General features: G+C 43.8%; 1 protein-coding gene across 3 annotated transcripts; it reads left to right on the top strand.

The window, feature by feature from the left end:
• Positions 1–2,712: 2,712 nt before the first annotated feature.
• LOC142887513 (protein Wnt-2b-A-like) lies at positions 2,713–10,510 on the top strand. Of its 3 annotated transcripts, none has more exons than XM_076025220.1 (5): positions 2,713–3,118; positions 5,772–5,992; positions 6,804–7,081; positions 7,259–7,519; positions 9,927–10,510. In XM_076025220.1, the coding sequence occupies exons 1-5, from the start codon at positions 2,964–2,966 to the stop codon at positions 10,206–10,208; spliced, it is 1,197 nt and encodes a 398-aa protein (XP_075881335.1). In that variant the 5' UTR covers positions 2,713–2,963; the 3' UTR covers positions 10,209–10,510. The 3 variants fall into 3 exon arrangements, with proteins under 3 accessions (XP_075881335.1, XP_075881336.1, XP_075881337.1); XM_076025221.1 differs by having other exon boundaries at positions 7,259–7,523; XM_076025222.1 differs by lacking the exon at positions 2,713–3,118 and adding an exon at positions 4,665–4,912.
• The last annotated feature ends 4,252 nt before the right edge of the window (positions 10,511–14,762 follow it).

The following is a 14,762-nucleotide window of genomic DNA, read 5'->3' as shown; positions in this document are numbered from 1 at the left end:
TGCCGAACTCCAACAGAAAGCTTTTTCAGCAGGGGCCCCATTACCACCCAGCTTATAAATTAGCACAAAGAGGTGCAAATGATTGTTTATAAAAAGCCCCAGAAGAAGAGGGGAAAGAAATACAAAGTAACACTGTTAGCCTTGCTAATGCTAACTCCTAGAACTCTTTGGCAAGAACACACCACTTACTATACAGCAACGTGCCCCTCAGACCAGTTGGAGACCCACAGGTGTAGCCGTTCCTGCACAGAGCATGATTTGTTCACTGAAATGTGACGGACAAGATGTTCATTCAAACCACCTTCCAGGTTTTGCCTCCCTATTTTACATCCAATCACTTCCTACGAGCCATTTCGCCAGATGGACCCGTGAGAAAAAAGTCTCAAAGATTTGGAAAACATTCCATCTTTGTGTGCCAGGATAAGTGTCTTCAGTCACTGCTGTTGTTTAGCAGGAGAGTCACAGCAGCGAGTTACTGTGTGAAGACACACACACACACACACACACACACACACACACACACACACACACACACGCACACTAGACCTGTCCTTGAAGAGGTGCATGTGTTTCCAGCACGGCTCGACGAGACAAAGCTGTTTCTGGAATCGAGACTGTTGATATGAGCCGAATCGCAAGCACGCACTGCAGGGCCGGACCAAGACAGGTTCAAGTGCTCCGAGCTGGGGAAAGTGAAACCTTCAACTGTTTGGCATGGTGTTGCAGAGGTGTTTAATCATTTTATGAACAGAGTCAAAGGTGAACTCTTCCTTCTAAATAAGCAAAAAGCTCTTTTTGGTTGGGTTTTGGACTAGTTGCACCAGGCAGTACATGCAAAGGTTCGAAACAGAGTTTCATTGATCCTTGACAATTCTTTTTTAAATACTTGGATTTGTTTGCTTAACCAAAACAGCTGTGCATGAGTAAGAATCCGATTATATCAGTAAATCACATGTGTTACTGCTGTTGATATTTGTCATGTTGGCGGGAACGACTGGTGCTTTTACTGAATGTTTGCACAATATCTAATTCGCTAATGCGGTGAAAGCAAATCGTAGAACGCCTTTCGGATCTGATGCTCCCGGAAAATTATGCAAGCTTAACCAAAACAATCTGTGCCACGCCTTGCTTTGTCATAGCCTCCTAGCTGTGTTTTACCCATCCCTATATGAGTGTGTATTTGGCCATCAAAAATGTGAAACACTAATCTTGTCAAGACATCCTAACACTGCCCAGTTGAAAACAAACAGCACAAATAAATGCCACATGCCGGCTTAACTTAAAAGTAAGAAGCCTTTAAAAAAAAAAAAATGCCTTTAAAATGTAGTGAAAGACAGAAGTAAAAAAAAAAGAAAAGAAAAAAAAGATACTCTTCACATAACTACAATACTTTGTGTACTTTTATACTCTCCACCTCTGACTGTGTCAAAACGTAAAACCCAGAATGTCCCCGAAAATCCCTCAAAGGCATCAGGAGAAATCAGTGATGATCTTCTGCTGATGGTGATTTCTTCTGTGAAGCACACAAACTACAGCTTTGGTGTGTGTGTGTGTGTGTGTTGAACAGGGTGTGTGCGAATGGCATGAAACTGAGTTAAAGCAAAACTAAAGCGGACGCACTCTTGTCAGAGGTGGGAAGTAACAAAGTACAATTACTTTGTTACGGTACTTCAGTAGATTTTTTTTCCAGTATCTGCCAACGTGAGTATTTATTTTTCTGACAACTTTTTACTTTTACCCCCTACATTTGTAGACAAATATCTGTACTGGTAACTCTTTACACTGGAAAAACATGCTTGTTACTTTTGTGTTTAAAAGTGTTTAAAAGATACACATTCTGTTCAAAGTAACTCACATATTATTACAGTTGTTATAGCTTAAAATGGAGCCTTTTAAACGATTCTGTTGTGTAGCTAAACATAAAAATGAATCCAATTTTAAAGAGAGATTATTTTTTAGAGAGTCTCGGCTTTGGTTTCAATGTTCGGTAAGTTTTCAATAAAGAGATCAATCAAAATGCAGAAACAACATTGGCTATTGTACTACCATTTTTATTAAGTGGAATCATGTATGTAACAAAGAATGTATTGTTTCATCAATTGAAGAAATGTTTTGTTTTTTTTTACTTCAGTACATTTTAGAAACTGTGACTATATATGTATATATATGTATATATATATATATATATATATATATATATATATATATATATATATATATATATATATATATATATATATACATATATATTTATTTTTACCTTTACCGGAGTATTCTTTCATGCAAGTATTCGTACTTTTACCTCAGTACAGGTAAGAAGGTGGATACTTTGGCACCTATGACTCTTCTGCCATCGCTTTCTCCGCCGGTGAGGACATCGGATCAGAGGTAGGGACACTTCCAGTCTCCCTCCAGCTAAATATACACATCTCCCTCCTTGCGGTCTGCGGCTCCGCATACCGCTGGGACAAAGGGAGGGTTGGGGGCGGACGGAGGGACGGAGGGAGGTGGTGGAGGGTCCACAGACAGCTGACACCGGAGCGCTGCTGCGTTTTTGACGCGCATCTTCATTCGCGGCTGCAAGGAGGGGGGAAAAAGGTGCGCGCGTCAACTGCGTCTGCAGAGGCACGGGCCTCCGGTCTGATTCTAACCGGGCTCGCTGCTGCTGCCTCCCTTTCTCTCAATCTTGCATGACCATTTCTCAGCGGAGTCATCAGGAACATCACGAAGGGAAGGACACATCTCGAGCAACCATGTCCCACACCGGAGAAGACCGTGGATGTACCGGAGGACCGGCGTCGCTGGACTGAAGGAGGTTCTGGATTTTTTTTTAATTATTTTATTTATTTGTTTGTTTGGTTTTTTTGTTTTTACAAAAAAAAAAAAAAAAAGAGTTCCCCGATGATGGGCGGAGGGCGATCGCCGAGGACCTTCACACCTGCCGGCGCAGCCTTTACGCGCACATGAGCAGGACCATGTGTCCTCGGAGCGTATCGCACGTCGCCGCGGCCACAGCGGCGGCCAGGAGGCAGCACCGCTCCGGATCCATCTCCAAAACATGCTTCACCTTCATCCTGCTCCTGCTCATCTTCACGCCGCGGGTGGACTCGTCGTGGTGGTGAGTGACCGGCGGATTTAGCGGATCGGCTCCAGGTCACGTAGATGCGAGTGACGGCAAAAAGTGCAATATGAGAAGATACGATTTCTGGATTTCTGGCGTGCGTGTGCATGTGCATGTGCATGTGTGTGGTATTCTTACTCCGACTTAAGAACAAAACGTGGCAAACCGATTTTGAATAGGTGATGTTTTGTTTTGTTTTGTTTTGTTTTGTTTTTTCCAAACACACCTGCAAACTTTCAGGGGAGTTTTGAGTTTTACATCGATGATCAACACCTGAGCTAAAACTAAAAACAGAGCAACACTCTCTCTTTCTTTTTTAACAACCCTGTGAGGGAATGTACGCACTGATAATTTCTTTACACACTCGTGTAAACTGAGATGCTCTGCAGCCATGTGTGTGCGTGTGTGTGTGTGTGTGTGTGTGTGTGTTTCATGTTTATGAAGATGAATGGAGTCGGAGGGAATCTCCCCTATCCATCCATCTTGGCCACAGTAAGTGGCAGGTGCAGGCGCTGGTGCATGAATAAATGGCCCTTGATGATTTCTCCTGAGGGTTTTAAACACTCAGGGGAGGAGAAACGAACCCCCCCCCCCCACAACACACACACACACACACACACACACACACACAGTCCACCTCCCCTTTTATCCCACCCACCTGGGATACTTGTTGTCATGCGTCAGGTCACACTTGCAGAAATTGTTCCTGACGTGCACTTTAACCAACCACCTATTTGTTAGTTCTAGTCATTTAGACCCAGCAACCCCCCACCCCCCCGCCCCCCCTCTGGCCCCCAACAAGCAGACCCGGTCTTGTACATGGGATTAGGTGAAACACAAACCCCTTCCAAAGAAACAGAATGAATTTTTTGATTTCCCAAGGGAGCTAAATGCATTCATTATCCCATTTGCCATTGCGTAAAGCTTCTGCCCTTATGTAAATACCGTACGCAGAAGGCTGTGATTAAAATCCCCGGAAAAAAAAAAAAAGTTCCACGGAAAGAGAGGGAGAGAGACAAACACACACAAACGGAGCGAGGGAGACATGGAAAGCCTCGCGTCCCACATGATTAATACTTATTTAATCCTGGTTTGTGTTGTCGGCGCCTATTTTTAACCGTAGCAATAATTCAGATCAGCAGCATGTGTCTTAGTGGCGCAGGAAGCCCCTTCCGTCCCCTCTCTGTGTGTTCTCTCGGAGACGGTCGGGGGGGGGGGGTCTTTTGGCACAGCCGGTGCGCACAACACAACACACAATAAACACAAGTAGTGCTTCTGCTCTGCTTTACTGCTCAGGCACACAGTCCAAGAGTGAACGGGGACGGGGAGGAGGGGGGTGGGACGGCCATAACGGGAGTGGAAACTGCACTGCTGCCTCCGACTGTCTAGGTGGCCGGGCGACACAAATGCGGCGGCGATTAGGGACCGTAATGATAACCGGATGGAGAGTAGAGCGTGCAAGCTTAGGGAAGGATTGAGTGGGACGGGGGGGGCAATTGGTGCGTCTGCACATGGCTGATATGTAGGACGGGGAAGGGGAAAAGCCCCCCAACGGCGGTCACTTCAGCACTGTAGACGACTGTCCTTGTGTCCTGTTGATAAGTGGGCCCTCCCACCGGGACACAGCAGTCCAGGCATGTGATCGGCCCTTTCAAGAGTTCCTACAAAGTCAGGGATTAGGCCTGAATTGAGCAGGAGGCAAAGGCCCTGTCACAGGGAAGGAGGCGCGTTTCACTGAATGTAAGGAATTTAATAATCTCAAGCTCCGGAAGGAGGAAGAAGCATGTGGATGTGAGTACAGACAGGCAGTGTGGGCCTTCAGAGGATCAATAGTCACCAATCTCTGAAAGGGAAAGCTTGACGATGAAAGATATTTGCGGGGCTTTTGTTCTTGCCTAGATGAAAACTATTGCAACCTCAATCTTTTATTGTGTCATGTCCAAAAACTATTGGAGAAGAGTTTGGAAAATGGCACCTCAGAGGGTATTTCTGCCAAAGGAGCCTTGTAACCATGCAAATAGCTTTTGACCTCATGACGGTGAAGTAATGTCACATTACTCCGACGTGCTGAAGGGTGGAACCAAAATCGATTTTAAGGTTGGTTGTTTTTCCGATAAATGAAAGAGGTTAAACCAAGGTCTCAGTTTTGCTTGTAATAAAGTGTGCTGAACTGTTATGATGACGTAAACACAGTTGGCAATTGTGTTTGACAAATCAGAAAGTTAACTTGTGATAAAGTTGTGAGGAAAAGCGAGGACTGGCCAATATCTCCTCGCTTTTCAAAAAAGTCCCAACTCTGTTGGCTGAAAATGTGCCGTCCTCGCGTCAGCAAGTCATAAATACAGAGGACCAGATTAAGGTCTTTGTCAGTGTCTTTGTAAACAATCTTACATACACAGGTTTTGATATTGCAAATTGCAACGCTTCATAAATGTTTCCCAACCGAAATTCAGAAGATCGTCTCGTTTCAATTCTGGTGAAGAAAACAATCTTGGCTGAGCTTGATCGTTATGAAATCATCAAGGGTCGCGAGTTCTAAACGGCCTAAAAGATGATATCTTTGTAGATGGTCGAGGTTCCTCACAACATTTAAAAGCCACACCGCTGAGACTTCCTGGTACCACAGACGTGTCGCTTTCTGCGCTCGCAGGTACATCGGAGCGTTGGGCGCCCGGGTGATCTGCAACAACATTCCTGGCCTGGTCAACAAGCAACGGCAGCTGTGCCAACTCCACCCGGACCTGATGCAGTCTATCAAAGACGGCGCCAAAGAGTGGATCGTAGAGTGCCAGCACCAGTTCAGGCACCATCGATGGAACTGCAGCACGCTGGAGCGGGACCATACGGTCTTTGGCCGGGTGATGCTCAGAAGTGAGTCTCGGCACATGTGCTTGCTGTCCTCGTGGTCATCTGCATCACTTGGTTGTTTGAGACACTCCGCTTAATCATCCTCGTAAATGTCTCCAACGAGGATTAATAGGTGTCTTATTCAATCTGCTTTGGCCGGCGATACAAACATGCACGGAAAGTGTCGAGGACATCCATTTTTTTTTTTTTTTTTTTTGCCTCTTTGGGAAGAAGAGTAGATCGGGAAAGTGGACGCTCCCCCAAAAACAAGTAGCAGAGCACCACCCTGGCGATGTATAAACAGTAATAGGAGATGTAAATATTTGGGTAGATGTTTCTGGCTGCCAGACAAAGCTTTACTCGCTGACATATCGCCTGTGTTCTGCTTCATTGCGTGAGCAGGAATGAGGACAGGAGGTGGGTGGGAAAGCCAGACCAAATAACCCCCGAAATCTCCTCTTGCCTGAAATGAAAACACAGCCGCCGTGGCCGCGAAAAGCCACCATCTGTGCAAATTGAAAAAGGTGAAAGGAGAGTCGACTGCACTGATCTTGAGGCTGACATGCTGGTACCTCTGTCTGGAGCATCCACCATAAATGGGCTTGCTAGGTGGAATGTAGAGGTTAAAGTAAAGTACGAAGCACAGTAACTTTGAACAAAGGGATAACACCTTGGACAAAAGCGTTGTGGCTTTCGAACAAGGTCTAAAATGTGTCAACAGCGGCAAGCAGCTATGAAAATCCTTATTTTTTGTAAGAAAAAAAATAATAAAATACGAACAAATTGTTAATCTAAAGGATTTCCTTACAAAAGTCTCTGTCCTTGTGCCACCCAGGCAGCCGAGAGGCAGCGTTTGTGTATGCCATCTCCTCTGCTGGAGTGGTCTACGCCATTACCAGGGCCTGCAGCCAGGGGGAGCTGAAGAACTGCAGCTGCGACCGCAAAAAGCGAGGCCAATCCAGCGACGACAGAGGCAGCTTCGACTGGGGCGGCTGCAGTGACGACATCAAATTTGGCATCAAGTTCGCCAAGGACTTCATCGACGCCCAAGAGCTGATGATGAAAGACGCCCGCGCCATGATGAACCTTCATAACAACCGGTGTGGGCGAATGGTAAGCTGAGGCAAACTTTCACCCCAACAGACGCACAATTCCAAAATGTCGTACCTTGGAAGGTGACCAAAGTTTCCAATGCAAAACTACTGCGCTAGCTCAGCCGATCACGCCCACATCAGACCCCCGGGCTAGTCTGTCAGCTTAACACCCTGTCAACTCTGACCTCTGCTGCAGGCAGTGAAGCGCTTCATGAAGTCGGAGTGCAAGTGCCACGGGGTCAGTGGCTCGTGTTCCCTGAGGACCTGCTGGCGCACCATGTCAGACTTCAGGCGGACGGGAGACTACCTGCGCAAGAAGTACAACACGGCCACCGAGGTCACCATGAACCAGGACGGGACCGGCTTCATGGTTGCCGACAGAAGCTTTAAGGGAAGCACCAAGAATGAGTTGGTGTACGTGGAGAACTCGCCAGACTACTGCCTCATGGACCGCACGGTAGGTGAGTGAAGACATGTGTCTTTTGTAAAGACTCGAGCTGCAACGCAACGTTTGATTGATGAGTCGCTCTGAAGGAAAACCCAACTTCTCGAAAGAAGAACTAAAACAAGCTATCACGCATCTCTGTTTCCAGTTCTGAAAAAGTTAAAGCTTTGCTGCATCTCATCATTTTGATTGCTAGAACCATCGTTGATAAGCCAGCGGCAGATAAATATGATGTCTTGCATTAACTTTTGAGATCTAGAAATGACGAATTTTGAAAAGGCTCATTTCTATAACCTCAATTGACCAATTTGTCACCATCACCTCTTCCTAAAGTGCTCAGATGATCCAGTGTTGCAGCCCTGAACGGTTTTATCTGATGTCCTCTGAGAAACACTTTTTTTTTTTTTTCAGTTTGTACTTCTCTACGGAAAACTCTTAGTAAAAATATTTGTATTGTAAACGCTGCCTGCGCCTTTGAAAGCCAATCCAAACACATCTTGGCAAACAGGAAGAAGTCACAGTCCAGTGTACGTAAAATGAAAAATACTTTGCTCTTTTGGTCATCTTTATGAACGTAAATAACTGAAGCAGATGATATCTGTATTTGGACATAGGAACTCTGTGCACCTTCTGGTCGAGATTAAACTTGGCTGATTGCTAGCCGAAGGGTTCTTTGCTAGAAAAAAAAGACTGCCGGGAGCCAAATGTTTGCTGGGAAGAAACGACAGAGAGGGACGTCCACTTTGTAACCCAGTTAGACAAATATGACTGAGGTCTAATGTTTCTCCAGTGTAAGGGTCTGTTCTCTTTGATTTTCGAGACAACTCATACCATCAGCGGAATTTCCTTTAACTTTCTTTAACTTTTCATGGGTCCTTATTGTTTGGCGAATGAGTTTTGAGCTTTTGTAACTTAATAAGTACTTGAAAATGTGTTGTTTCTGTGTGGTCAGTACACTCTTCAGTAAGTTATAAGGATACAGGTTGGTCTGGTAACTCTTTAATGTACTACTTCAGTTTAAAAGGGTGTGAAGTGATGTACCCATCCATAGATAAACATTTGGTAATTCAATATGTTGGTTAAGTGCTGGCCTTTGTTTTTTTTTTTTTTAATTTCCTGGCCCTCAGTGATCAGCCTAATTCAACTGACTTTGAATGAACTCCCCAAACTCTCGGCCCATAAACCATGTGACACAGTATTTGTTTCCCAGGACATTCAATTAACAGATTCCGTTCATTCTTCTTGTCATCTTTCTTTCATCTCGACAGCAGCGGGAAATTAGAGGTTTTCTGTCGCTTAAAATAAGCTTGTGACCTTTTTTCTGTCACTAATCTCTGTTCTATCACAATTCTCAGCCCAGGGACGTGTGCAGGATTATTTTTTAAATCCCTGCTTTGGTCACTAGTCTAGAGGTTGAGTCCCTCGAGCCTGAGGGGAACAGCTCCCCTCTCCCTTTCTCCTTAACTTCTAGGTTACTTCATCGTTAGACGTGGCATCTGATCGCATGCCTAATATTATTCTCGAGTACATGGACACCTTTGTGTTTGGCTTTGGTCTGTCAGCGAGTCTGGAAGCCCAATACTCAGCTGGAGACTGTGGGAAAAGTGACTTTTTTTTAAAAAAAACAAAAATTTGTAAAAACAGTTTCAGTTTTCAGGAAAATATCCACTTGTGTTTAGAGGTGGTGAACTTCTAACTTAAGCAGTTCTGGACCAGGACATATTGTCACTGGAGGTTTTCCCAGCGTGAAGTAAGGAGTGATGTGATTTGTTGAAAAGTGATGAGGGGAGGGGAGCCACGACAGGAACGGAGAGAATTAAGACAGAATGTTTATCTGACTGTGTTTGTCTGTTCAACAGGCATATGTCTGCTGTTTGTATGACACTATAAAACAACAACAAGCTCGATGGATGTTGTGCGTAATGTGAGGGTTTCGTCCTCACCCACTACAGTTTAACTTGAGCTTGGTTTAATATTAGCTTGATAAACAGTGTTTCCAACTGAGTTGAAGGCCCAGTTGTGGGTTATGTTATTGACTGCCACACAAAGATCATGTACCAGTTTAGCACGTTTTTTATATATTTTGTCTTTAGCCTAATGACATAAGATACTACAGATAGCTGCCAATGGCATTTTTTCTGCTTTGTGTCTTGTTTAAATTCTAGACGTAGAATTTAGAAATTCTAAATTCGCTAAATAATCAAATTAATACTGATAAATAATTGTAATATTACACATATGTGATATTATATACTAATATTCTATTTTACCTTTTTATTAAATACTTGATCTTTATATGGAATAATTGCTTTTCTGCGCTTAAGACGCAAGTTATGATTACAAAAAAATTAACAATTTTTGTATTTTAGCTTCAGGAAAATTGATAATTCTACCCTCCTTAACACAAATGTCTTTCCAGGATCCCTGGGCACGGCAGGCAGAGTGTGCAACAAGTCCTCCAGAGGCTTGGACAGCTGCGAGGTCATGTGCTGTGGGCGGGGCTACGACACCATGCGCGTCAATCGCGTCACCAAGTGCGAATGCAAGTTCAAGTGGTGCTGCGCCGTGGAGTGCAACGACTGCGAGGAGGTGGTGGACGTTCACACCTGCAAGCCTCACAAGAGACCGGATTGGCTGGATGTCACTTAACCAGGGGCACCCGACCAATCAGAGGGGCCACAAGCTCATTAACTTAACTTAACTTAACTCCAATAAAACTGTGTGTCATGAAGGGATTGACTTGCAACTGGCGTCGTTTCACAGTAATACCTCTGGCTTTGTCTCGACCGACTCTTCTTGAAGCTGAGACTTTGTGCAGACGACGGCAATACTGGAAACGTCCAGTCACCGACTCTGAGCCACTTTTATAGGCGCAATAACAACTTTTTCAAGACTGATAAATGGCAGAATCTTTTTTTTTCTCTTTTTTTTTTTGCTGTTGTCAATAGACTCTTCCACAAAGATGAGATGTAACTCAATGTCTAGTTGACGTAATGTGAAGACTATAAAAGGCACACGATAACCTTCAACCTGATGATGATGTAGTTTCCTCATGAGGTTTAGACTGAAGGCCTTTGCACGCGGGGATTGAGGAATTGATAAAACGCAAAAATCTGAACAGTGGTGAAACTCTCCAATGTAAAACTCCTCACAGAGTCGTCGCAGAAATGCATCAGGAACTCAAAGATTTGAGGACATCACCAGAACAGGTCCAACTGATCACTCAAGCTTTGCCGTGCTGTCACCAAGTTAGTTGTGATTATCTTATTTGTCAAACAATGAAAGCTTGGCGACTAGGAAACACGGAGAGGGACTTTGTCTGCCGTTGTTGTGGATTCTGTTTTTGGGAGACGGGCAACGCAGTGTTTAGCACTAGCACAGGTTACAGGCGTGATTCCTGGGCCTGAGGCCTCTCTGTGTGGAATCTTCGTGTTCCCCATGTGTCTGCGTGGGTGCGTGCTTCTTCCCACAGTCCAAAGACACGCACATCAGGCTGACCGGCAACTCATCTGTATTAGTGTTAAGTGAGTGCGGACGGCTGGAGTGTGGCACCACGTGGCCCTGCGATAAAGTGGCCCCCGAGACAGCTGAGACTGACTCCAGCAACCCTGTGTTGAGTGCAGGAGAAGCAGCGATAGATGGAGAAAGACTTGATGTCTGTTCCATGTTGCTGTAACGATTGAGGACTGTATGTGTTCGCTAAAATCGACATTGTTTTGAAAAATAAAAGGGCCACTTTTCCACAGGGTAATATCCCGTGAGAACATGCACAGCCAGTGTCTATGCTAGCATTTCAGTTTGTTTGTTTTTTTCTATTAATAAAAAAAACCCCAACAACAAACAGTGCAAAAAGGCATTACAATGGATATTATATGTACCTATAGGGCTTGGAAATATTACAAAATGCCTACATTGTATCATTCAAAATGACATATTTCTGTTGCATGGTCTGGCAGCACTTTGTATGAAATACAAACAAATGCTGTCACATTGAACAATTCTAAACAGTCAGAAGCAGAAGGGGCCTCCGGCTCTTCCGCCAACGTCCCTGCATTTCATTGGACGGCGCAGTGATGTGATGAAAATGAGGCTTTATATGGACTCCGAGCTGCTATTGCAAGGGTTCCATTTTAGATACAGGAACTGGCGTGTCTGAAAGTCATTCTGAGCGTGTTGCCTTCACGGAGAGCTTCTTTGTTTCTACCTCTGGACCTGGACCTCTCTCTGTTGTACGCGTTCACGTCTGGGGGTCACTTGCTTTGCAAGTGCACAGCGCCACATTTTAAAATGGTGCCTGATTAATTCCATTTTTCCTCTGTGCAGAAACAATATGTCGTGTTATCCAACAAAAATGGAAAAAAAAAAAAAAATTGCCCAAACGGTACCAAGTATTTCAATGTTGATTACTTGATAAAAATCCCAGAATTCTGCTCCTCACCTGATGATCTTAATGAAAGTTGATATAACGGTTTTCTACATGGTAATTTTCCAAACTTGTCACGCCATCGTGTGATATGTAATACCTGTTACACACCACTGCGCAGTGATGTGGTGTCCGATAAGCACAGATTTTTAATTTCAAACTGCTGTTGTGGTGCCTGGTTCCTCCGCCGCTGACAGCATGCCTGCTGCAAACTCCCAGTCTGTAACCCTGACACCTGGTTTGCCTGCAGTGTTTTCCTGCTCGCCAGGCTTGAGCCACTTCCAGTTCGTACTGCTCAGAGTTTGCTCATTTTTCATTCACCCTTCAAGCCCCCGACACACTTTGCAGCCGTGGAAGTTTTTGTTGTTTTCGGTCTTGAAAAAATACAGCTGTTAACGTTTCAGAGACTTTAAAAGGATAACTCAAATAAATTTTCATTACTCCCATTTCCTAATCTCCGACATTGTGACTTTCTTTAATCCACATAACCATTCTGGAGTCTCACAGAATATGCAAATACCACCCAAATGAAGCTTCTAATGTAATAAAACAGAATTTAAAAAATGATGTGTCTCCACTCGTGTGCCTGTGTGGTGTCATATACTGTAAGTGTGAAGATGTGGCAGTCCAGCTTAGTTGTCTTAAAACTGCACTGTCAAGACCATGTTAATAGCCAAAATATCCAATGTAGCCCCCGAACGGCATTAGGGTTAATAGTTAAGAAGTGAAAATATAATTGTGAGTGAACACTGGCAATGGCAACGGGTGAATTTGACAAAATGTTGAACTATCCCGTCAATTCCACAAAGCATGCAAAGATGAATGGGTTTCCCTTTCACACATCCTTAAACTTGTCATGTTTTCAAAGTCCAAACGCAAATGTGTGTTCCTCAGTGTATAAGACTGTGTTGTGTTCTCACAGTTTGTCGGCTCGTTTGGAAAACGCCGACGGAGCATGTTTGATTCGTCAGAGACAGAGCACTCTCACAATGTCATCTTAAGCAACAGCGTCTGTGGACTTTTAGTACGCACGCTCCTTGGCTGAGGATTCCAAGAAAACAACGCCAAATTATTGAGTGCTGTGAAGTAGCATGAGGACCCCGAATTTGACTTTTCAACATCTGGTAACGAGCCCAGACGTCCCGGTGGGCCAGTGGAGACACGGTCCTACGAGGGGTCGGTAGATGTAAATGAAGCTGACAACAACTTTTGGATGCTTGGACTTGACGCATTTTTGCAAATGCACGTAATGAAGAGGGCAGCCAAAGTAAAGTGCTTTGAACGGGGCCAAATGACACAGCGAGTCAAGCGTTCACAAGTCAAAAGTTAATTGCAAACAAAAGGATCGGCAATAAAAAAAGAATATATATATATATATATATATGTGTGTGTGTGTGTGTGTGTGTGTGTGTATACAGTGTATCTATCTATCTATCTATCTCTCTCTCTCTCTCTCTCTCTCTCTCTATATATATATATATATATATATATATATATATATATATATATATATATATATATATACATATATGTGGAGAGAGAGAGAGAGATATGTATATATTGCATCTGTAATTGCAAATAAAAACAGCCATCAAACCCCCTCGATAAATGTACGTATATATATGTATCAATGTATTAATATTGGACACGTGCATTGATTAGCATAATCAAAATACGCTCAAGAACATGATAGAATAGAAGGAATTTGAGCTATGTGGAGTGAAACTGACCAGGGAAGACAAATAAAGTCATTAAATTTCAAGTTTCAAGAATTCAAGTTATTCTCCATCCACACTGAGGATGTCTTCCACTCTCCTCAAGTTTAAATGGTCCATTTTGCAGAGCAGATGTGGATAATCAGTCGGTCCCCCAGAATACTTCGGCGATGTAAGTGAATGAGTTCAAGGCTTAAAGTTCGCTCACTTTAAACGAGACGACGACAAAATGGACACGGCACCGCCTCCACAATTCCCAAAACAATATTTTAAAAAAACCTTCGAGCAAAGTTTCTTCAAAGAGGAAACTGCCAAGTGTCTAGCCAACCTCTTACAAGTGCAGAGCGCATTAGCGATACTTTGCTAATCTTTAAATCTGCCATGGCATCCGCGTCACTTTATTCCCCCCCGCGATGTGCGATCCAGTTCAACTCTGTAAAAATAACAGGAGTGGCATCGCAGGCATTCTCAGCCATCGACCGTGATATCAAATGGGCATCTCAAATGATCAACATTTCAGAGCTAAAACTGACCCGAGGGGGGGGGTCTCAAAGTGTGGTCCACATCTCTCACTTGGAGAAAGACTGCGCTGTAATTCATACTTACTAAGTGTAATGAGTCAAAACAATTCGGTGCACCGTCAATTTCACAAGGAAACACATTTGATTTTCTCACTGTGCTTGCATAACCAAAACTAAAGGACTCCAAACCAATTACATGATTTACATCTACGATATGCAGCAGTGTGGTTCTTATCTTGATATGTCACACATCGCAAAGACTGTCGCTCTCCAGATAATTAAGGAGAAGTCGTAGGAATGTTGGGGGAAGTATTTCAGTGTTTCATTATGATTCTTGGACGAAACAATGGGCCTGTTGACCCCAGCAGCAGTAATTAAGAGCTCTGTCTGGACATGACGTTGGACTGCATTGTGGTTTGCTAGAGAAAGCTGTGTGATCACTGTCTTGACACCATAAAAGCGAGCTATTAATCGCACTTAGACCATGTTCTATGTTACAATGAAATGACAGGGACCTGAATCACCCTGAATTCTAAAATATCTCGATGTTGATTTTATTATAATAGTTGCGGAACACGTGGTGGCATAAAGAGAAT

This window comes from Nelusetta ayraudi, unplaced genomic scaffold, assembly GCF_046127955.1.
Source record: "Nelusetta ayraudi isolate G7.1 ecotype Tasmania unplaced genomic scaffold, CSIRO-AGI_Nayr_v1 ptg000017l, whole genome shotgun sequence".
Taxonomy (NCBI): Eukaryota; Metazoa; Chordata; class Actinopteri; order Tetraodontiformes; family Monacanthidae; genus Nelusetta; species Nelusetta ayraudi.
Note: the sequence above shows the minus strand (reverse complement) of the source record. Positions and strands in the feature narration are given on the sequence as shown.